Source organism: Strix uralensis, chromosome 1, assembly GCF_047716275.1.
Source record: "Strix uralensis isolate ZFMK-TIS-50842 chromosome 1, bStrUra1, whole genome shotgun sequence".
In the NCBI taxonomy this organism is placed as follows: domain Eukaryota; kingdom Metazoa; phylum Chordata; class Aves; order Strigiformes; family Strigidae; genus Strix; species Strix uralensis.
This window is the reverse complement of record NC_133972.1, coordinates 77414561-77439112: the sequence shown is the minus strand read 5'-3', so window position 1 is coordinate 77439112 and position 24552 is coordinate 77414561. Positions and strand designations below refer to the sequence as shown.

The 24552-nt window shown below is 39.9% G+C and overlaps 1 protein-coding gene and 1 long non-coding RNA gene across 8 annotated transcripts in view; one reads left to right on the top strand and one right to left on the bottom strand.

Annotated features, from left to right (window-relative positions):
* The window catches only part of HIVEP1 (HIVEP zinc finger 1), a 129511-nt gene that overhangs the window by 99006 nt on the left and 5953 nt on the right, over positions 1-24552 (top strand). For 6 of the 7 annotated variants that reach the window (XM_074871873.1, XM_074871867.1, XM_074871880.1 and 3 more), the window contains 5 exons: positions 5567-5700; positions 7055-7230; positions 9271-9375; positions 18518-19035; positions 21837-23579. In XM_074871873.1, coding sequence (XP_074727974.1) covers positions 5567-5700; positions 7055-7230; positions 9271-9375; positions 18518-19035; positions 21837-23012 — 2109 coding nt within the window. In that variant the 3' untranslated portion in view covers positions 23013-23579. Of the gene's footprint in view, positions 1-5566; positions 5701-7054; positions 7231-9270; positions 9376-18517; positions 19036-21836; positions 23580-24552 lie in introns of those variants that run through there. The other variant, XR_012629320.1, reaches the window with a different exon arrangement.
* The window catches only part of LOC141944763 (uncharacterized), a 36075-nt gene continuing 34951 nt past the window's right edge, over positions 23429-24552 (bottom strand). The window contains exon 4 of the long non-coding RNA XR_012629321.1: positions 23429-23875. This is a non-coding gene — a long non-coding RNA (uncharacterized LOC141944763). The remainder of the gene's footprint in view (positions 23876-24552) is intronic.

Here is a 24552-nt window from a genome sequence, read left to right as displayed (position 1 = left end):
AGGTGGCTCTCTGCCCTGTAGTATGGGAGCAGGTGTCCATGTCTATTTAATGGATCCAGTACTAGCTTTTAGTGTCCCATCTAGTGAAGCTGTAAAGCTTTCTGAAGCATACAGCACTCTTCTTTTCTCTTTGCTGTGCACACCATGTCTTTGATGCCAAGCTTCTCTTCGAAGCTGGCAAAAATGGGGGTGTTAGCTGCAGACATCCCTTTCTTCAGAATCCTTCAGGACATAGAAATGTTTTTTGGGGGGGTAAAAGCAAACGTAACTTGTCCTAATCCTGCAGTCTGCCATCAGCAAAACTTCTTGGGCCTTGGGCTGGGAATTGGGGTCCGTGTGGCCAGCAGTTGCTCTAGAGGAGACATACCACAGCCTTTGGAAAAGACACGTATTTCTGCGGATGTTGAGTGACAGAGACTGTTGCTGTCAGAGGTCACCCTGGGATGTTTCTGTGTTTGCTAAATGTTTTGCTAAGATGTAAAGTTGTCAGCGGGGAAAAGAGCGATAGGATAAGAAACTGTGTAAGAGGAAGAAATAGTTTCAGAATTACAGGGGTGGTCAGAAGATATGCTGAAACCCCAAAGACCAAAAGAGCATTAGAGTTAAACCTGGTCCTCCTGAAATCAGTGGGAGACTTTGTTAACATTTATAGTGGAGGTCAAAACTTTATCTGTAATGTTTCATGCAGAAAATACATACAGGCTGCTGGCCTTGTGCGAGTGCTGTAATTGAACTGAATTGTTGGTTCCATATTAGCATGCTGCCTTTGTTTAAACTCTTATTACCTTTTTCAGCCTGCTTCCTCATACATTTTATGAGATGTTGTAGTGCTAAATTAAAAAAAAAAGAAAAAGGATTCGAAGGTCTAGCTTTTTTCATTGTATGTAGTTGAGCAATTCTTGCTAAAGCAAGTCTCATCAGTTGTGTCATTGACTCATGTTTGGTTTATTTTTAAAGAACAGCCTATCAGAAGAAATTCTCTGATAACAAAGCTACTGCATGCCTTGTGAAGAACAAATTTTGTCTACAAACAAATTCTGTTTAGAATATAAATAATGGATAATAATATTTTGAAAAATATTTTGACAGCATCCTTTTAAACACCCTAGGAGTACTTAAATGCTGTAATAGGCAGCTGTCAGGTACATTTACAGTGCTTCTGCCACAAAAGAACCACAGTTACTAATCTTTCTTCAGTCTTTTTTGCTGATGTTTTGAATGAAGTGCACAGGCATGGTGAAAATGAAGAATTCTTAAGCTCTGCTTGCGGTTGATTTATAGGCTTTACCCAGAACCATTATGGAGGAAGAAGGTGCAGCAAGTAAGCACCAATTAAAGATTAATTGGCATCTCAGATTATACGAGCAAGGTATAGGATGGCAGAAATTAAAAATTTCAAAGACCTGATGGGTACTATGACCTCACACCTCCAGAGTTTGTCTGCTTTCCCTTCTAATGACTCAGGCAGCATGATTTCAGCCGCTTTCCAGGATGCTGATAATGCTGATGATGCTGTTACAATATAGCTCTGTCTTACCAGTCTCCAGTTAGACCTGGTGATGGAATAGCCAGTTCCAACTTGGAAACCTCCTTACAGAAGCCAGGTTTAAAGAAAGCAAAAACTGAAATTCCTCATTCAGTTCAGGCCTAGTAATTATACTGTTTTTTTCTGGTTGAGACTGAGGATGGAAAACATTGGAGGTCCTTTTGGAAATTAATATTCCATTAAAAAAAACCCAAACAAAAAACCAACAAAAAAACCCCAAACAAAGCCAACAAAGATTAGCAACTAATTCTCAAAAAAAATGTGATTGTTTTTCTGCTTAAAAGCTTGATGGGGTCCTGAGTTCCTTCGGAAACCACAGGTTAGATTGCAAGTCTCTGGGGGTTGTGTTTGCTCAAGTGGTTTGCACCTTTTAACCCTGACCTAATGGAGAGCTTTAAGTGCCACTATAATCCAATTTATAAATAATAATAAAAATGCATCACTGCTATGCCTCACCTCTCTCAGTCGTGGGGCTTTAACTGCTGATCTTCTCACCAAGATAGAGCAACTTGCTGAACTGTTCCTGGGTTTGCCCCTAGAACTGAGTTGTGTTTACAGAGATCTCATGCTGCTGCATAACCACTACTAATCACTGTCACAAAAAAGGCAATTCTTTCAGCAATAGATACCATGGGATATGAAGAGACATGTGAACAAAATACAAACAATAAGGAACCCCAGGACTTTGTTTGCTCTTCACAATTCACTGCTCAGAGGCAATAGGTGAAGTTGCCACGTTCCAGTGATTCAGAGAACAAACCGCAAAGTTATTGTGAAAGAAGCTCCTGGAATGAGTACAGCACGTTAAAATGTAACAGGAGGTTCACCTGCATGGAAAAGGCTTATTTTATCGCCCTGCTCTTTTTATTTTATTGTTCTATTTATTATTATTTTTCACCAGTTTTCCTCACCTAAAGTCACTGGTGTTGTATCAGGAGCCCTTTCTCAAGCCCACACATTGATCTTGGCTCTCCTCTCTAAAGTGAATCAGTAATGCATGCAGTATTCCAGGGTGAAGATTTTTTGGGCAAGAATAGGCTGAAGAATGGAAAGTTTTCCTGAGTGGAAAGCTTTCTTTGCTTGGATGATGTGCCACAACAGTCCAGCTCACCACTGGAAAGTAGTTAAATGCAGAAGATTTTTATGTGTAAACTAGTAAAAGTTTAAAGATATTAAAAACATTTTCCTCAAATGACTATATGCCAATGGGAAAAATGTTTAATGAATATTCTAATCTGAAATTTATAACTTCAGTGATTCAGGCTGCGAGCATGGGGTTTTTTTTCTGAGGGATGTTGTAAAGTACCAGAAGTATCTATTGAACTCTGGTCTCTGGGCAGCCCTAAGAGCAGGTTTTTTTCCAGTTTTATAACAGTAATTGAAGACAGTGGAGTTAAATTGCAGCAAAATGAGTAAAGTAGAAATGAATCATGGACCTTGTCTCTATGGGAGAAGAAAGAGAAGACTGTGTTAGAAACAGAAGGCATAATTTTTCCTACACTTTCCACCGGTACATGTGGAGTTTTGGTGGATTTTAGGTACATTAAAGGATTTCCACACAAGAAACCCATGCTCCTTAAAGACTGGCTGCTCCTTAAAATTTACAGAGGACCCAAGTCCTTTTCAGCATCAATTTGAAATTTTTCATAAAAGCTAAAAAGACTGCTTTTTTCATTGTCAGTGAGCATTTCTGTAGATTTCTGTGGCAGAAACTCAGGGTTTCTATTAGAGCATCTCTGTGATAGCAGGATTTTGCACATTTAAGACACTGAACCAACTGCTAAAATAGCATATAACCAGTAAAATAAAGTACATCAGTGGGAGGTAAATAGTAATTTGAACACCTATGTTGAGCTATCCTATGTCTGTACATAAACATGTGTGTTAAAAAAAAGAAGGGGGGGGAGAGAATCCAGAGGTATTTGGCCTTCTGTTAGTTTTTGCACTCTTATTTTTGTGAATATACAATTTAATATAATGCTGTTTCACTGTAGTTTGGATAACAGTGTGGGCCAAATACTTCTGGAATCTTTCTTTTGTCTTTTCATTCTTGAAAATTAAATCTAGAAAGAATACTTAGTATTTAGGATTGAAAGATCAGGCACTTAAAGATTGCATTGTTCCAGCTGCTGGGAATATTCATGTGGTATTGGGTTTATTGTATGCATTCTGTGTTTTCCACTACTCTTTTCTTGTTACATTACAAATGTCACCTTGTTACTCCTTGTTTGCAGTGGAAAACAACAGCAATTCATGTGCCAGGTAGTGTATAGGAGCTACAACATGGCTGAGTAGCAGTTACTGGAGTAGGCTCCACTTTTGATATTTCTCATCCAGAACATCTCCTTTCACCTTGTATGAATGCTGTTAAAACATGCAGGGTGAAATTTCTTTCTTCCTACACACAGACAGAGTTGTCATGTGTGCTTTGGTAGACCTACTCAGATATTTGAAAATCCAGCCCAATTCAATCGGAGGGCTGCATGAAGGCAGACAGATTGGAGCAGTACTTGCAGCCTGTGCCGACTGCTAGGGCTTTGAATTGAATAGGAAGATGCTTTTCCTCTGACCTATGTTAATTCCTCATCAGCCACATTCCTCATCAGGTGGGAAGTAAAGGCGGTGGCTGAGACTGTGTGGAGGACTTATGGGCAAGGACCAGGTGCCAGAATGATGTCACCCTTCAATATATGTAACGACCAGTGTAATTCATCAGTCATTTTAAGTCAGCCAGTGAAGTCATTCCTCTTGCCAAGAATTCGCAAGCTTACAGCATTAAATTTTATAATGAGTAGAAAACATAAGGCCAGACTTTTTTTTCTCTCATAATTTTATTCACTTATCAATATGAGCAAATGTGGTAAGTGTGCCAGCTACGTGGGTAGAACAGTTTATAAATACAGCAGTAATAATTGCTGGCTAATTGGATCATTGTTTCCTATTTTATAAATATCCTAGACTTGGAAGGAGTAGATTTTAATTGGTATATGTTGGGGGAACTCATCCTCCTTTTAAAGGAAAAAGAAAAATTCCTTAATTAATAATCAGGGAAAATGTATTTTTGTTCTGCTTGACAACTGGTATGCTTTTTCCTGTAATTTGATCTGATGGTGGGAATTAAGTGTGGAGTCCTGCTTTGGAAGGGTTCCGGAGCCCCTGTTAATAACCTCACCGAATTGGGAACAGTCAATTTCCACACCAAAAGAGGTTGTGGGGTTTTTTTTAATATTAGCAATCAGAAATGCTACCTGTTAGTATCTTCCCTTGGTACCCTCCTCCTTCCCACCCTTCTCCTCTTTGCTGTGCTGCAGGAAAGCAGCTCCTGCCAGTGATGAGGTGCTGCTGGCTGGTGGGTTGGCAGTTGGGAGTCGAAACCCGCAGCTGTGGGACAGTGAATGACCAGGGAAGCCTTTCCCTCCCCCAGCCCCAGCCCTGGCCCCTGCCCTGCTGTGGTAGACACCAGGCAGCTGGAGCTGGGAATGTGCTACTGAAACGTCAGGGCTTGAGCCGTGGGGGAAAAGCACGGGTAACTGGTTGTGCACAGAAGTTTCCCCCTTTTTGTCAAATTTTGGGGGGCAGTGTATCACGCAGCTACAGAGCCCTGTCGGCATGGTCCGGTTGCTGCGTCGAGGGCAGAGGAGCGAAGCTGTAGCCATTCAGGAAGCAATTGAGTTTGATTGTAAGCATCTTTTCTCTGTAGAAGGCTATCTGTGAGCTAAAAATCGTCACCTTCACCTTCCTAGAAGAAGAAAGAGGCATCTCCGACTGCAGATTCAAAGCATTCCTGGTTTCCTGCAGTGCCATAATCTCCACATAGATTTACCAGTCCACAAATAGTCAATGCATACTAGAAAAGAAGTTTAGCAAACGATCTTTTTTGTTTCATGTATCTTAACATTTTTTTTAAAACCAGTTATTATAATTGTGGCTTTTATGATGCTTTTATTCATCATAACTTACAGGTTTGAATGGCACATGAAAGATACTAATTTTAATGATACACATCTCATTTTCTTTCAGCGAGCATTAAATAGAAAAAAAATGGCTGCAACTGAATTCAGCAATAAAGAAAACTCTGAATCAAGCACTGAGCATGATAAAGAAAATTCCTTTATCAAAACTGAACCAAGAAGAGTTAAAATATTTGATGGAGGGCAAGTATTGTACTTTGTATATTAGATATTGTTGGGAAGATATTTTTTCCTTGATTCTAGACTTTGCAGAGATGTTGCTTCCTGTTTAATTTATTTTAAATAACAGTTCCCATACTGTGGTCTGTGGATGTTGGTTTATGTTTCCAGGAAAAATGGAAAGTCATCAGAAGTATGGAGCCATGAGAGTTACGAGGGGGGGTAATGAAATAAGGAACAGTAGGTGGTGCAATTCTTTTTTTTTCCCAAAGGACAGACATTAATCAGCAGTAAAGGCAGCTAGATACAGCCATAGATGTAACTTCTTTTCCTGTATTTCTCTTACATGATAAATAATACCTGTTCTGCAATAAGGCTGTGTAACTGTAGCCAGAGAGGATATAGTCCAGGGGCGAAGCAGCAGACTGCGGTACAGTCTCTGCCTGGCAGTCCGCTGTGGCATACGCAGGCTGGAGAACTCCTGATTTGAGAAGTGCCATGGAAATACTTACTGAGAGCCCTCATCCAGTCACTGTAAGACTTGAAATCGGTTGCCTGATGATATGAATAACAGTTGCTTTAGTCACAGGGTTGTGCTGTGTACAACATCTTATAAACCAGATTTTTTTAGTAGAAAAGTGCCAGTCACACTTCTAAAAATTTTGAGACCAAATGGTGCATGTTTTATTGTTCTCGTAATTGGCGGTGGGCTCTAGGGCTTTCCATTTATTGGTTCCTGGTTTGAATCCAGTGTAGGCCAGCAGTTAAGCCATCAGCTGCCCAGGTAAAACATTGCTACGTGTCTCTGCTCAGATCCAAACGTTGCAGGGACCAGGTCACAAAAGCTAAGCGCAACCTCTGGTGTCCGTGAGTGGAGATATGAAGGGTGTAATTGAATCTACATGACTTTTTCCATCTAGAGACCATCCCAGTAGGCTGAGCCCAGAGCACATTGATAGGCAATTTTAAAGACTTTCCCATAACTAATGTTCCTTTCCTGCATCCAATGCAGAGCCTCAAAGATGCTCTTCCTCTTGGTGCCCAAACCTACTCCCAAGAACTGACACTTTTAAAATGTATGTTCCTGTGTTGCAAAAAGGAAATTTGAAATCTTTAAATGCTTAGTATCAAATGGTATCTTCATTAAAAATCATAGGCCATTATTCCCTAAACAAGTCCATGATTACCTAGTGAAAAATCTAGATATGAGTTTAACAAATAAATGCAAAAGTTGAGCAGAAAAAGAGCATGATTTGTTTTGTCAGGCATTCATTTTCATCTATTATATTACTTTTAAAATTTGAACAGATTAGGGTTTCTAACTAGAATTATTTTGCCATTACAACTAATTGCCTTACTCTTATGGTACTGTTACTAGGTACAAGTCAAATGAAGACTATGTGTATGTTCGGGGGAGAGGAAGAGGAAAGTATATCTGTGAAGAATGTGGAATACGTTGCAAGAAACCCAGCATGCTGAAGAAGCATATTCGCACACATACAGATGTCCGTCCTTACCACTGCAATTACTGCAACTTTTCTTTCAAAACTAAAGGTAGGGGTACTTTTCTGTGTACATTTTCCCCCTTTTTTCTTTCTACTTTAAAGTATAATTCTTTTCTTCTCACATTTGGCTGTTCGTAAGCTAAAGAAGTTGCCTCTCCATGGAGTTTTTTTGTCGAATGCTTCAAATATTTGTAGTTTCTGATTTCCTTCTTTTCCTTTGTCTTCTGTATGTTTATTCAGATAAACACATATTTGTATGAATGAACTTCATGGCATGCCACGGTGGGTGAGAAATTGGAGTGGAAGAGGGAAATCATATGGGAGTATCATGAAAGTTAGGTGAAGACAAGTGAGCTGCTTAGCTACTCATCCTAGATCGGGACGGGAACACAGAATTTTAAGTCCCTAGCTGTGATCTTTTGGAGGCATGACATTGACATATATTGTACTTCTATCAGCACTCAACTAGTTGCTCTGGGAAAGAAATTGGCCTTTATTAAATTACTATATTAAATGTTTTTTATACCCTCAAAGTACAAGGTTCACTTTCTATTTGACCTCCTAAGACCCAGAGATGGACCCCTACTTTTTAAAGCCTGTTTACACCAGATACTTAAATGCATCCTAGTTTAAGCAGGCAGTATATTAAACAGTGGTAGATCCAGGACTCAAAATAAGAGAAACAGACAGGAGGAGTTCACAGCCAAAATACTTTCAGCGAAAAAATTCTAAGCAATAAAATTCTTCTTGCCTTTGAACATCATTTAGCAATAATTCCCCCCAGCTGTAACCTCAGAAACATTTGGTTTTAGGGGGTTCAAAACTGCTCAGCAGTTGGGTGGAAAACTTCCAAGAAATAACTCAGTGCTGCAGAAAGTGGGATGGATAGTCTTTAGATGTGTCAAAACTGCTGCATCCTGACACACTGGGTCATCATGCTGCCTTTCAGATGAAATGCCAGAGTGTGAACCCAGTAAACTCTGATGATGGTTTTTTCAGAGTAGGCATGCTGGCCAAGTTCAAGTAATTAAGTTCTGCCCATTTGAAATTCTCCCTGGTTTCAGTTGTAGCAGATACTTTTACCGGCTTCCTCTTCTGCAGTTGCTATGCCCAGCTGTTGCCATTGCTGCTGGCAGAGTCAGTCACACAGTTGGGTGCTCAATATTTGGTAAACCACCCTTCATGACAGGACAGTGTAGCCAGTAACTTCATGCAGTATGGAAAGCTGGGATATTTGCTATTTGTGAGTCAATATAGTCATACAGCTTCATAACAATTATTTCAAAACCTGGGGTGAATTACTAGCTTCGTTTCAAAGCAGGAACAAAGTGCTCCATAGCCATGTCACCATTTCACCCAGTATAATTTCTCCCATTGAAATACCTCAGAGAAACAGTTTTTTGAGAGACAATGAGTTTTAATTATAAAGTGAGCAGTTACTTCTAATAACATCCATTTCACAAATACAATCATTTACAGATCTGTGTCTACTCTTAACCTTTTCTTGATGATATTTGCCATATTTTCTTTGGAAAGGAGAAGGAGAGAGCATCCTGTGGGGCCTCTCAGCAGTTATTCATTCACTTTTGAGATTCAGATCAAATAAGTTCATGCCCTGATTTTGAATAAAATTAATCTGTTTGTTTAGGTCGGCAGTGAAAATGATTACACTAAAAATAGAATCCATCAAATACTAAAAGAGCTGCAAGATATGAACTTTAGTTTCACACAGTAGTTTTCTGTCAACCTGACTTTGAAGGCTGAATCAGCCTTTTTTATACTTTACCATAAACAAATGGGGGATCTTTTATACCAGTGCAAAATATATCATCATCTAGGATTTCCACCCTATTCTATTTTATCTCAGTAAAGAACTTCATGAAATGTAGCCAGAGAGCTAGTAGCATTCTGGATGGTGAATATGCTGCAGCCGTTGACAGCTTGCATTGAGGGGCAAGGTTCTATCAAGTGTGAAATCAAATTACACAGGTGGTTGTAAATGTAGCTGAATAAGATAGAGTTATTGAGCATATATTTGTATACATTTGTATAGTCACAGAGCAGTTACTTTTTTTCAATTTTTCTTAAGGAAATTTAACAAAACATATGAAGTCAAAGGCACATAGCAAGAAATGCATGGATTTGGGAGTCTCGGTAGGCTTAATAGATGACCAGGATGGAGAAGAAGAATTTGGTAAGAAATTAAAATCTTCTTTCTTTACTGCATTTTTGTATTTATTTTGTCATCCCAGTTTCTTACCCTTTCTTTTCCAGAGCTTTTAAATTATTGTACAGGGAAAAGATACAGAGATAAAAATCTTAGAAGCTAGTCCAAAGGAGCAAGAAATACTGGAAAAACTTTCACCAAAAGAAATTACAAGCATATGCTAATGATAAATTGCTGCTGAATTTTTCACAAAGTGTTATGCAGTTTATCAGTTTCACAGATAAATATGACAAGACTGAAAATACCAAAAAAGCCAGCTGTTTGCCTAGAAAAAAGGTGGTCAAATGTAGTGCTTCTTTGAAAATAGTTGTTCATGAAATTGTCAGTTTTGAAATGCACATTTCATAAAAATTGTATCACTAACATGCCACTCAAATCACAAATACGTTGCTTAGTGCTTAGCCAAGGAGGGTAATCATCTTCGAGTGTAGAGTTCTGTCGTCCTCCACAAATAATTGGGCATAAATCAGCAGATAGATATAATTTAGAAATTATGAACATTATTCATCTTGACCTGTTCTACTTCTCCATTAGTGATGAAAGCGTTATCATAATGAATATATTTGCTAATGGGAATTCTGCACTGTCTGCATCCCAAGACGGCTCTGCTGAAGAGGAGATGGGATTGAGGACAGTCAAAGAGGGCCAAACCGTGTTCATATGGATTTTGCTCAACATGATAGGAAAGATGTAGCTGCACCAGACAGAGTGAGATGGAGAACAGGATTGTGCATTAGGACTGCTTCGGATCTCGGCATGTCTCAGTGCAGTGGTGGCAATTTCTTCTTCCTCCTGTTTCTCAGCAGGGAGATGAATCGTGTTGCCTTGCCTTGTTGTATTTTTCTTCTTTCAGCAGAATAGTTTATTAGATTGCGGGTGAGATTTTGAGAAAGTAAAGCAGTGGGGATCTTTATTTAAACAGTAAAGGGCAAGAAAGATGAATGCACTTGCTCCCATATGACAACGGCTAGCAGAATAAGCGAATCAGTTTGAATCTAATTCTAAATAATGCTGGGAATATGACTCAGCTGGTATGATTCAGTGGTGCGCTAGGTACAAAGAAACCTGCATTTTCCCTTTTTTGGCATTCTTCGATATATTCTTTTTTGGTAAGCTAAAAACATGTCGCCCTTTGCAATTTGAGATACCAAATAAATAACACAGAAGATAAGCGGCAGTACAAATTACTGTCCTTTTCTCCCAGAGGAACAGTTTTCATTAACATTTTCAGCCTCCACATGACAAAAAAATCATCACAACTTTTTTAAGCAATGTTCTGTAGCTTTTGGCATTTTATTTAGCTTTATAAACTACAGCTGAACAGGTATTTCCATTTACTAGGAGCTGAAAATATTTTATTGATCGATAAATCGATATTCCAAATTGCATACATTAAAAACTGCATTTGTGGTTATAATGTAATGGGAAATGTTTCAAATGTTAACAGAGTTATCAGTAATGCCCAGTAGAAGTAAGGCATTTTAAACATTTGTTGAAAGATTGCTTTTCTTTGGCTCTAAGACAATTTAATTGAGAGAGAGACTCTCTCTTTTTACATACCATGTACAGGTGTGTGTAATAATATAATAAATACATATTCCTGAAATATGTTCTTTGTTTCAGCACAGTAATTACTTAATAAAATAAATATTCTGTTTTGGAAAAAGGGCAAGACAAACATTCAATAGGATTTGCTCTATAATCCATGAAATTCTTCCAGAAATTTAAGACCTCAGTGTTCTGGGTCACACATCTTTCTTTAACTAAGAACCCCAAAGCAAAAACCAACTTGGTGATAAAATCCCTACCTTTTCTAAACGATCTGGCTCAGGTACTCATAGCAAAACCAGCTGTGCATCCCAGAGCTCAGCACAAGTCCCATCCAAGAAGCAGGTTAATTAAGCCCATGATAAACACGTGTTTGCTGCAGCCAAACCAGTCTAGCCTCTCCAGTTGCTGCATAACACAGGGCATTTACAATTATCCATGTAAATTCAGTGAGTAACTGTACACTTTAAAAGGGTGATTTCATCTCTCAGCTCACCTAGCCACGCTTGAAGGTATTTCTCGTGATAGTTCAAAAACTTGGCCCATTTTTAAGGCAAAGAGTCAGGAGGAAAGAAGAAAGGTGTGAAGTATTTGCTTTTTAAAACGTAGGTGGATCTGTTGGCCTCTCCAAAATCCTGTGCATGCTAATATTTTGGCTACCTTTGAATGTGATTGAATTTATTTTTTTGAGGTGTCTAGGCAGTCTCAGTTAACAAAATGACTTCGACCTCCTCTTTGGCTGCCCTTTCCCAAGGGCAGCACAGCCCAGCTCGCATTCAGGGCCAGCACCCCTTGTGCCAGGCCTGGGCTCTAGGGACAGCCCTGTCAGCAGTATATCACCCACAAAGGAAAACGTGATGGGCCTTCAGTATTGAGCTGCACTGGTGACGTTACATCTTTCACCCCTCCTCCCTCTGAGGAGGGAGCTGGTGGGTTTGTGGTGTGTTTCCCTTTGGTGCTTTAAAAATCATTATCTTTAAAGGTGTACATTTTTTACTTGAGGAGTTGTGGTGTTGTTAAAAATGATCTCTCTCTTGGAGAGTGGTCTGCCCACTCCCATCTCTTTCCTCAGCTGGAAGGCAATGTGAGATACTGTAGAGGAAGGTGCAGAAAATCTGATAAGAAATAATTATGACCTCAGAAAAAAAATTTCTTCCTCCCCTAGGCCTTGTGAGATTGGCCTGTTTCCTGACCCGTAGAATGTCTGTCTGTCTCTAACTAATTTGTTATCTGGACATTTGGAGTACTGGTTATTCTTATGGCAATAAAAATGTCTGCACCTTTCCTTAAAATAACCAAGCTGTATGTCTTCCACCAGACTTTGGATTAGAGAATCAGCCAGAAGTTTTAACAAAGCCACCAACCTTTTATTTACTAAGGAATTTGCTGGTTCTATTTTTATGTAGTTTTTTTAAAGCATAGGCAATCGTGATTATTTGAATATATCATTTTTTAGATTCATATGAGAAGTCAGCTTTGACCTGATAGCAGTTCAGATTAATAGTGCATGCAGATTGAATAAGGAGTGCAAAATCGTGCACAATCCTGAACTCAGGCATGCACGTGCGTGCACACACGCACACACACACAGAGCCTGTTTTTTCAGTAATCTGAGAAGCTGAAATTTTGTTGTGCTGTAGTGTCTAGGGAAAAAAGGAAGAGATGCTCTCTAGCTGTTTGAGACTATATGTGATTAGAGCTTTTAACACAGCATTCTTTGTATTTGGACTTGTCATCATTTGGGTATTAGTAAATACTTTCTGGCCTGGCTTTTTGTATTCAAAACTGTTCCCTCATCCATTTATCTTTCATCTTCTGCTCTGTGGAATGTTCTTATCACCAAAATGCAGGGTTACAATGTAAGGAATGTTAATATCTGAATTAAATTGTCAGAGGTGAACTGTTTAGTGTGACAGACTGCAACTGGGGATATCCTCTTTGGCCATGTTGCCTTAAAAACAATAATTTGTCTTCAAATTAAAACAGTTATGAATGTTAAACCTGTAATATTTCATATGTAAACTAATGTATGAGTTGTATGGTACGCCTCAGTAAACTTGCACAAGATAGTTATTTAATAATGAAATCAGTAGATGGACAGAACTCATTTAAATTGTCTCTGGAGACATTTTATCCCAAAGTGTTCTTTACCAATCAAAAGACCTAATTGTAAGTTTCAGATATGTATTTATATGTATACATACACACACATACATATATATAAAACCACTTTCACTTTCTGCAGTATTAAATAAACCCTTCTAAAGATACAATGGTTCTAAGTTAATTAGCTGTGTATTACTTATAGTAGATCTTAAGTGAGTTTCCATGACTCTTCATTAGCTTAATCATGACTCAGCCTGTGTTTTCATTGCACCTACATTTAAGGAGAGAAAATAAATCAAAATCCTTTCAGTAATATCCTCCTTTTGCAAATAGAATGGAAGGCTGCATCTGTATAGCTTACAAGAATTTTTTTTTTTTTTATATCAGTGTCTAATCTTCAACTAGGTGTACATTAAGCATGCTGGAGCCCTACACCTACAGCCTGGGAATAGACTACCTAGTGCTAGGGTTGATATACAATATACAGGTTACTCAAGAAGGCTTAGGTGTAAATAATTTCTTTAAACAGAGGGTACTCTTACTTTTTTGGTTAGTTTTACTTTGTTACTTCCCATACTCCTAGGAATGAAAGTCAAAAACCCACAGTTTTTTTCCTCATTTCTCCAGAGCACTGCCTATTACCAGTCTGAATTTAACCCAGTAGATGTCACTGTGAGTCCTGTTTGATGGTGGTGAGCAGTGGACAGTAGCTGAAGCAAGACTGGTATCAGTCAAGTAAATCCTATGAACAGACTTAGAAAGACAAGGAGACAGCAAGTTTGGGTATAGATGCTAGTGTTATCTCACAGTCCTTTGTTTTACTCTTTTTAAAATTTGTTTGAATGGTTGTGGAACCCCCTATTACAAGACTAATTCAACAGGTGAAAGGCAAGTCTAAGCTTGTAATTATTCAGAAAAATAGAGAGTGCATTGATGACATACAGACCTTACTTTCAAGTTTATGATAATATGATGACATACTAAAAAGTATTTATGCCTTTATTGCCATAGTATATATTTTTTCTTGAGTTTGGAGAATATATAATACAGAACAGATGCTTTATGTTTAAACACTTTTATGTAGATATTAAACCTGAAGATACTTCCACAGTTTGAGGCAATAAACACTGCTTGGTATTACTCAGATGCTAAAAGCCAATAGATTTAGTAAATTTAAATTTGGATGGGAACAGACCAATGGATACTTAGTAAGCTATGTCTTTAATCTGTATAAGTAGAGCTAATAGCAGTCCTACAGTTACCTACATAACTGTCCATTTGCTTAGGAACGTGTAAAACTTCAGCAGTCTGGACTTACATTTTCAGGTGTTTCTTGTCTTGCTGACAATGAAAGACCAAAAGTGAACATTTTGCTCTTTATGTGAAAATCTACCTGAATATGATTAAGTTATAATCAAATATGACTAAGTTACAAGCCGTTGAACTTTATCACTGGATTTGGTGCAGAAATTGCTAAGTCTGTAGCAGGGCCTGATAAGTCAGGTCATGTGATGGACTAATTGGTGATAATATCGCAATTAAAATTAAAAGCTGTAAATTGAGATTCTGAAGATCCTTTCTTTCAGTACTTTGCAGTACGATGATAATTAGATGGCCATTGTTAAAACCATGTACAGTAAGGATTCCGGTAGGAGAAGCTTAAAATAAAGAACTTTAAAGTACTTAGGGAGACCTATTTCAGTTACCTAATTCATAGCATCACAACTGGAAGCAGCAGTGTGTGGACTTATCAGCCCCAGGCACTTCTCTAATGGACATATTAGGATGCTGATAATTCCAAGTTAATGCTGTTGTGCAAAAGAACTTGAAGCTTTTTCTTTCCTGCTTTGGGGTAAAATGTCAGTGTAACAGAGCCCTAGCCAACAAACTCATTAACACCAGGAACACAACACAATACAGAGCTGATTAACTAACTGAGGACTCACAGTAAAATAAATGAAGGACTAAGCTGATTTTTGCTTATGATTTGTATATGCTTACTTCAAGACATAGGATTAAAACCTCAGTTTTATTAAATATAATTATAGCTGGTGTGCGAGCAAAATCTCCAATCAAAAGTTGCGTCCATGTTGCTATTACACCTTTATTTCCAGCTGTTCCTGATTTTTGCAGAATTCAGGTCTGTAGCCAAAAGTTCCACTTTCTCCTGTGAAGTCCAGGAAGAAAAAAGAGTTTTTCTAAGTGTTTAAAAGAAGAGATTGCAGCAGTTGACAGAGGATGAGAGACATCCCCTACTCTTCCAAAAACACTCTTTATAAAAAATGGAGGCAGTCTTGAACAGTCTTTCCGTTAAAATGGTGAGAGTTACAAATTTGAAAGAGAAGTAGCTTTCATAAAGCCTTCACTTAATAGTGTGAAACTTTTTTCCTGTTTTCTTTTTTTAAAAAAATCCTGTGAACTTTCATGCCAAAAGTCATTTCCCCATATGCTAGTGGCCTTTAAATTTATGACACATCCTTCATTCTAAAATATCCCACAGTGCTTTACAACCTCATACAAAGTTAAACACAGAAGTCATTTTGTTCCCTTTGGAAATTGAGTCAGTTCTAGTTTTTTATATATATATATATATATATCAGCTACATAAGCATATGGTTATAATTGTGCATAGTTTAAGATAGGAAGCGAAGAATTAATTTTTCCCCAATTAAAACTGCAAGGGAACTTTAGTAGGCAGCGTACCATTACCAAAATGGATTGGGGCCAATACTACTTGGTTAACAAGACAGTGCTTGGAAAAGAGTCTTTCACCACAAGGAGTGGTCACGGCCTCAGCTTGACGCCTCATTCGGAGAAGACCCATAACCTGCCTGGGTCTTCCGCCAATTAAAACTCCAGCATCTGATTCTCTCACAACTCTACTGATTTACAGTGATGCTTAACGCGAACACTAATTATGAAAGCTCAGGCACCTCTTCTTTCAGCAAACATGCACGCAGGTATAAAAGCCAGAGCAGAGCGTTCCTTTGTGCATTACCAGAGGAAGCAAGTCAGGAATAGTTTTTTCTCGTCTGATGTTTCAAAGCAGTGTGGGAGTGAGGGAACCACATTCATTGCTGTCACCTCGCCTACACTGCAGGCTCTGGCTCCAGGTAACCACACTTAAATAGAAGCTGGCAAATGCACAAAGGGTGGAGGTAAACAGGGAAACAATAGAGGGAAATGTGTCCTGCATGTAAGGAATCTGTGTCCCACACATGGTTCCCCTTTCCCTTTTCATGGCTTTATTCTAGAAGGTCAAGATGTATGCAGAAGATTTCTACATAAGCAGCATTTGCTAGTAAATCCTGTAGTGTTTTTAACTGTTGATTTGAAAAAAAGATAGTTTCTTATTATAAATCAGGGCATTGTTTGAGCATATGTTTTCCTTGCTTTACAAATGTGACAAGTCAGTCTAATCACTTCAGGTAGTTTCTCTTGCCAGTGGAGACAGTCGTTCGTGACTGGCATCAACTTTCATAGAAAATGTGATTCATGTGGAGAGAGGGAGGAAAAAAGAAAAGAAACAGTAGGATTTCCCAGAAAATAGTTACGTGAAGTTGGTAAATAAACCAAAATTAAGAGGGAGTCCAGACTGAAGCCTGAGACTTTGCAATGTGCCATGCATTATTTAAAGAGTTGCAGGAAATGTATGGGTCACCCTTTAGATGTAACACATGGCAAAGTCTTTGAGATCTGTTACAGAGGCATTGAGGGAAGTTATTTCCATTCAGAAAGGTAACATATGTAGAGCTTCTAACATTTTAGATTTGTTTGCTTTGCAAATTAATGATGAAGAAACTTACTCTTTGTGTGAAGAAGAGAAATGACAGGAGGATAGAGGAAAAAAAAAGTTGAATAAGTCCATGTGGTTTTCTTAATAATATTTTTAACAATCCTACTTGCCGTATTTTTGGAATGGGTCTTACTGAATTAATTTTTCCACTAAAATGTATTTTCTTTGTTGAACAGCTTTGTCAGTAGATGAGAATTATAAATTAAGAGTATTTAAAATTCTAAAAAATATTTTTGTTAGCTTCGTTCCAATGACCTCGAGGATTTAGGGTATTTTTAATAACATTTCAGTTTCATGTCTGCTGTAGTAAATGTAGAAAATCTATAGTTTCCATATTTAGTTAATGTACAAATTACTGTGTAGGCAAAGAGGGGCAAAGTCATTATAGAGGGATTTTTTCAAAGAAGCTATTAGTCTTGTTCCTAATTGCACTGCTCATTTGAAACCATAAAGGCTTATAATGGTGGGTAACTTATTATTGAGAGATTGCTCAAATAAACCCATTTATTCTACCTGGAGTTCAGGATGCTTATTTTGGTTTTGGTAATGTAGCAGCTGAAGCATTGGTAGCACATTCAGATTCTTTTAAGGGTCTGGTTTTTTTTTCAGAATTGTTTATTTTGCTCTTAAGTTGCCATGTGGGTTTCCTTAGAACAGGATCTCTGAGATTTTAACTAACCGGTCTTCGTTGGTTTTGCAGAGCCAAATGATTTTTACACTGATATTTTTTTTGGAGAGCTCAGCAGACAGACCTTTAATCGAATATGAAATATTAGTGCATTCAAAGCATTTTGTCTTTTATAAAATATGATCCCAGACAGTCTGGCTTGGAATCAGGTACAGCAGATGGGATTTTCTGTCTCTTTATTAAAGACGATTCTTTCTTTCCAAGTTATGATATAAAAGAAGGTGAAAAGCTGCAGTAGAGCTGTATTTTGTAGAGAAATTCACCACTAGACTGCAGTTTGGCTTTAAGACTTGAAGTCAGGAGGGGTTCTTCATGTGAGCAAAGTTTCATGCATAGGTAAGTTTTGATAGGATTAGGCCTTTCTTGCTCCTAGGACATCTTGGGTGATTTGTTAATAAACCTTTCAAAACATTAGCAAAGTGAAGAAATCTGGTAAGGTCTAATTTTGGTCTCTTTTGCTTGTTAACAAGACAGATTCCTGACTAACAGCCTCCAGTCTTTCTGTTTGCATCCTTCAAAAACCTTTGCAGCAGTGATTCATATTAGGTACAAGGACACCCACTTATGAGTCAGAACCAGCTAGAGAATATCCCATCGCTAAGGTTGGCAGACCAGCTTCATGTGTCGTCACTGGGGGCTTAATGAACCGGGAATCTGCTTGCTTCTCCCCAAGCGAAAGAGTGAAGGGTGACTTTGAGCGAATGGTTATAAATGGCTTAAAAGAAAACATCCAAATCCAGAAGGTTAAAAACAAAACAGAAGATGAAAGATTATGTAGCTATATAATTAAATACATACGCTGGAAAATAAAAACAAAACTGAAAGTCTTCCCTTTGCTTTGATGCAATAAGGTGTGACTGAAAGATGCACGTGCCATGTGGTTTTCCGGTGTTTTTAATTACTCCCTCCCACCTCCTTCCCAATCAGTTAGGGACCTTCATTGGCTTACCTTCTACTTCCCACTTTTGCAGGTGAGAAGCAAAGATTCGGCTATGACCGGTCAGGATATGATGTGGAGGAGTCTGATGGTGCGGATGAAGATGAAAATGACAATGAAGATGATGATGAAGACAGCCAGGCTGAGTCAGTCCTATCCACAACACCCTCAGTGACGGCCAGCCCCCAGCATCACCCCTCTCGACACGGCCTGCAAGATGCTGCCAGCACTGATGAAGACATCAGACTTCCAGACTGTTTTGCCGGGGTTCACACGGACTCTATGGATGGTCTGCCAAAAGCTCTGCTGACAAAGATGACGGTCCTTAGCACGGTGCAGTCGGTTAGCAGGACCTCCAGGTCACCAGCAGAATTCACCCATCAGGAAGCACACGAGGATAAAGCCCAGGAGAGAGGAGCAGGTCCCCGCGGTGCTAGTGCAGCACTGGCCGACGTCGCTCCTACATCTCCAGGTCGCCAGATGTCTGTGGATTACCCCGATCCAGAAGCAGCCTTGGGCCGCTCCTTAATATCAACTGCAGCTCTTACAAAGGTAGGAGTGTCTGACTCTGGGGGAGAGAGCGTGATTTTAAATCCTCCTTTTAAAGATCTTTTTGGAGATTTTTCAAAGGTCAAAATGTTTGCCTTTCCCTTCATTCTTGTTGGCTGATGAGTCTTTAAGAAGAGTTGAAAGTAATCGAGGCACAGATGTGTAGGACTCTAGAAACAACAGTGTTGTAGGAGCACTGCTTTTCAAATTCTTAGTTTTGACTGTATTCTCCCTGAAAGGATTAATTGTAATATGGTCATTTCAGCTGAATTTTGGAGCTGCTACATTGTATTACAAATAAGAAGGGATATAGCAGATATGTAAGAATGAACATATGGTGGTGGTTATGAAGTTTTCAGAAGAAAGTGATAGAATTCAGAAGTCATTTCACTCTGAAATATGATGATAGAATCATTGGTAATCCCCAAGGAAATCAATCTAGTCCCAAAGGGGTTTTTTTAATCACTATAAAAAAAATGTGCAGTTGCTTATCTCTCCTCCAAATATGCTTAGTAGCAGAATTAGAAAGAGCACCAGATGTTCAAGGAAGCTAGAAGATTGCCCTTGCACAATAACAAAAGGAGAGATGAGCGCAGAACTGAGACCTGAGTTCCCAGCACTCCCAGTTTTTCTCCAGGCTGAAAGAACCTTTTAATCAGAGAAGGATCAATTTTGCCCATGCCTATTCTAGACACACAGCTCTTCAGAGCAGTTTGCAGAAAGATGAGGTCAGTCTGCGTGCAAGGCTGCAGAAGCATTCCCTAATTTTGGCGACTGCTGTCTTTAAAACTCTGCGGAGGAAATCACAGAGGGGAACTGGCAGGTGTTAAGCCTTTTATAATTCAGCAATATTTTAATGGACTTTAATGGGGATGGTACAAGTCACGTACCTGATTGACCCTAAGGCTAGCTCTTGAAAGTTTTGCATTCTTACTACAGACTGTGAAGGGTTAGATCTTTCCAGATAACACTCAGAAAAGTGTGATGCAAAATGTATTTTATTACTGCCTTCTCTGTGAAGAATGCAGTATTTACAAATAGTATATGCATGCAGTTGTAGAAAAATAAGCAGCAGGAAATTTTCAAAAGCATAAACAGTAAGTAAAAATTTCATTCTGGTTTAAGTACTTACTGGCTTGTTTTTTCTTTGAAAATCTGTACTACTGGATTTATTTTTTACAAAATTTAAGATAATGAACTGTTGACAAGGAGAAACAGTAAAAATTATTGCTGCATTTCATTGTTTGACAAAGGTTCATTCTTGCTTGTAAGAACTGTGAGTCCATGTGGTAAATGCAAATTGGAGCAATTTTGTAATATGTCAGGGAGTAAAATGTAGTGGTCTGTGATCGTTGTATATACCTGCCACAAAAGGGGTAGGATCTTAATATTTGGATTTTGGGTTTCAGTTGTTGCCAATAGATACTAGAAGGACATTTGACTGAGTTTACTCCCTCATCGAACAGAACCACTGAAGCCTCAAGATAATATTCACATAATTAAAATGTTGAAAGGTCTTAGCTTTATTAATTGTCTACATTAACATGCATTTTTTAAAAAGCACGTAAATAATACAAGTAATTCCTTTCCAGACTACCTCCTCCTTTCGCAGACCAAAAGAATTGGCAGCTGTGTGCCTGATGGTTAATCTACAGTCTGTTTCTATTGTGAATGGTTGTGGATCCCACTACTTGCAGTTGAGACAAGGGGTCAAGCCAGCTCAGGAAGGCTGTTGTATGTTCCTTCAAAAGCATCCATACCAGTTTATCAGGATTTCTGGTGAGGTGTCAGACAGGACTTAATTCTGAGAAAGATGTTGGCTTCCTTCTCACACCCGTCTTCCCTTTTAGACTGGTCAGCACCGTGTAGTCAGTAAATCATATTCTCCTTTAACCAGTACGTTTCCTACCAGCAGTTTTCAAAAGCATTTCTGTTAGTGCTTCGGTTTTGTGCCTGCTCTAGAGACTTCTTGAGAGTTTTGGTCAAAACCACAGAATTACTGTTTAGGACTATATAAACTAAATAATGTTGTACCATGCTTTATGTGTTACGAATATGCCTAAAACTAAAAGATACTGCAAGATTGCAATTGCAGTTTTAAGATTCTTGGTTTAGAAGTTTTTAGGAAAGGAGTTGCCAGCCTTGGTTGGTAACACAGGCTATATGAGAAGAAATGGGAGCATATAAATACAATTATTGGTCCAGGTTTGAGCACCAAATCACGGTAAGCTGAGGCAGCAGTGGGATGTGGGTCCTATGTCTCACTCTGGTATCTGCCCATCACCTCCGCTTCTGTGGGCACTGTAGTTGTCATCCATCTCTTGTCATTGCTTATTACTCATCTTCCACATTAGAAGCACCTACAGACAAATGTGCTGCGATGCTGCCTCTGCCTGCCGGAGGCTGTAAGGGCTCCAGGAGAGCATCAAAACTGCCAGTTTATGCTTATTTAACCTATTTGCCTGAGGTAATTCCCACAGAAAACAGTTCTCCAAAGCCGTCTTGCTCCTTAAAAAACACATACAAAGGATATTCAGCAATATTTTCAAGTACTAGTGTTCAAGAGAAATTAGCCAGGGTAATTAGGAGGGGAAAATTCAATTAGTGGGTGAGGAAGGAGCTGGAAAAAGAAAGAAAGGAAATTAGTTCATTGTTCAAGCTGGGCAGTATACACTGTGAACCAGTTTGTTGTTGTTTTTTCTTAAAAGGGAGTGTGGGAAGCACTCCCAGCTACCTCGCATTTTCATTTCACTGAAGGATAGCAGTGGCCACCGCGTTAACACGCCTGTGTTGTTCTCTCCCAGAGCACGCCCTCCGTCAGCTCTCCCTCCCCGCCGGTGGACCGCAGCATGCAGACAACAGCACCGCCACCCTATGCCGAAATCCCAGAGGAGAAGCTGGCCGGGTGCCCGCAGCGCGCCGCCGAGCCGAGGGCTCCCCAGACTCACCTCTTCAGCCACCTCCCCCTGCACTCGCAGCGGCAAGCCAAGGCACCCTACGGCACGGTACCGGTGGGGGGCATTCAGGTGGTCCCCGCCGGCCTGGCCACCTACTCCACCTTCGTTCCCATCCAGGCGGGGCCGGTGCAGCTCACCATCCCTGCCGTTAGCGTGATTCACAGAACTACCAGCGCCCTCGGCGAGACGGGCGGCACGGCCGCCGGCGCCACCGCAAATCCCATGGGAGTCGCCGAGGTGAACAGCGTCGTGCCGTGCATTCCCATAGGCCAGGTGAGCGTGCCGGGCATCCAGGGACTCGGCACGCCCGGCCTGCAGCCTCTGCCGCCGCTGGGCATGGAGACGGTGAACATCTTGGGCCTGGCAAACACAAACATCGCCCCGCAGATGCGCCCTTCGGGAATTACCCTGAATGCCGTTGGCCTCCAGGTTTTGACCGCCGGCGCGGCCCCGCAGGGCAACCCCAGCCCGCAGGCCCACATTCCCGGCTTGCAGATACTGAACATCGCCCTGCCAACCCTCATCCCTTCCGTCAGCCCCGTCGGCGCCGAGGGGCAAGGAGCCTCGGAGGCGCCCGCCTCGAGCAGCAAAGCCTGCGAGGCTCAGCCGGAACCAGCTCCTGTCAGCTTCCCCGCGGCCGAGGTCGGCCAGGCCGGCAGGGCCGCTTCTCCTCAGGCAGCGGCCGGCGGCCAGCGGTACGGTGGGAAGAGCCATGCCGAGCCCGCCCCGCTGACCGACTACGAGCAACCCAACGGTCCGGGGAAAGCAGATCCCGAAAAAACTGACCTCGCGAACCCCTCCAAGCCAAAGCGCGACGTCCCTTCCCTCCAGGCGAGGAGGGCTGCCCCGGCAGAGCCCCGCTCCAAGGCGAATCCCGACGCATTAACCAAGTCCCCGGTCCACCGAACTGTCTCCCCGGACAGACAGGTACACAGGCCAGCCGCCTTGCCCCGGCGGCAAAACACGGTGCAGTTTAGCGATGGCAGCAGTGACGATGAGGATAGACTTGTAATAGCAACCTAGTTTTTGTTTTTCATTGTGTTTTTATTTTTTTGGGTTTTTTTTATAACACTTACAGGTTTCTTTGCAAACCTTCCTTTCCTTAAAGCACATTTTTCTGACACAAACCCATTACTAATCTTCGTGCAATCATGAACTCTTGACCAATAATTGTTGTTTCTTGTCAGCTCCAGCCATTTTTGTACATGTTGTATAGACGATTGTGCCTTTTTGGAGTTTTATGTTTAGAAACCTGTACAGATTGTTGAATATATATATATAAAATATATATATATAAAATATGTATATTAAAACCAGGTAGTTGCTTGTGTTTAGTAAGTAAACATCCTATGTCAGATAAATAAAGGATTAAATTATATGTTGCACTGTTAAATGTAAATTTTTATGGCTGTGGGACAAAGTTTCTGTGTACAGATCTAGTATGTAAAACTCCATATTTATTGTATCCATATTAGTCTTGGAAAAGGGTCTGTCCATCTTTCTTGTGTAAGACAGTAGCTTTACACTCAAAAGAGAAATACAGTATCTGTGTTATGAAATATTACAGTAAAATTTTGTTTACTGACTTTACCATTGCTTATGTTGTGCCTTCTTGATGCAGCCCGGTAGTTGGAGAGGCGCTTGACTCGTCCCTTTTAGTACCCTTCCAGCTGCGTTCAGCTTGAAAGGATCCGGTGGTGGTGTATGCCCCCGTGGTTTCACCTGCCACGAGAGGGAGAGTACGCTCTGCAGGCTTCCTTGGAGCAAAACCTTCCATTTCAAAACATCCAGTGACGGCAAAGCAGGGAGTCCTTCAGCTATTTGTAGAGCGAGCAACCATCCACCTCGTGTTTTTAACACTTCCTAACTAAAATTTGAAGACTTCCCTGAGGGAAAATAGCAAAAGGGTCAAGATGAAGTATTTTTTTATTTGTAATCTTGAACTATAAAACCACTTTTTATTGACATTAAAATGTTGTTACACAAGAAAGGAATAATTCTTTGTGTGTTCTTAGTTGCACAATCTGCCATACAGTTGGTGAAAATGCCACTGCTGTAATGAGGATTTGGCATTACCAATTACCATCAGCTTCGTATGACACTGCATTTCAGGTGATTTTCGTTTACAGGTAGACAAAGCCGATTTCTCCCTACATATGGCTTTGTCTTACTCATGCAGGGAAAAAAAAGGGACTAGAGGCCTTACACATACAGTTAATGTGCCCTTATACCAACGAACTCATCGTTATGGGCATACAAGACATGGGTGGATCCTAGAACTATGAAATTTATTAAAATTCTGTTTGCACATAGTAAAAACAATTTAAAGTTACCAATATAGTAAAAACAATTTAAAGTTAACCAATAAATTTTTTAAGGGGTTCAACTACTGCAGGAGACATGTTACAGGGCTACACATTCCTGAGAGTTTCAAATTGACCTGCGATTCGTGCTGTAATTTTTAGAGTTGGTTTTCTGCTGTGTCCTTGTATCACATTCTTGCAGAATTTTATCAAACCATTTTAACAATGAAATTCCAGTAGAAAACTGGAAGATGTAAATA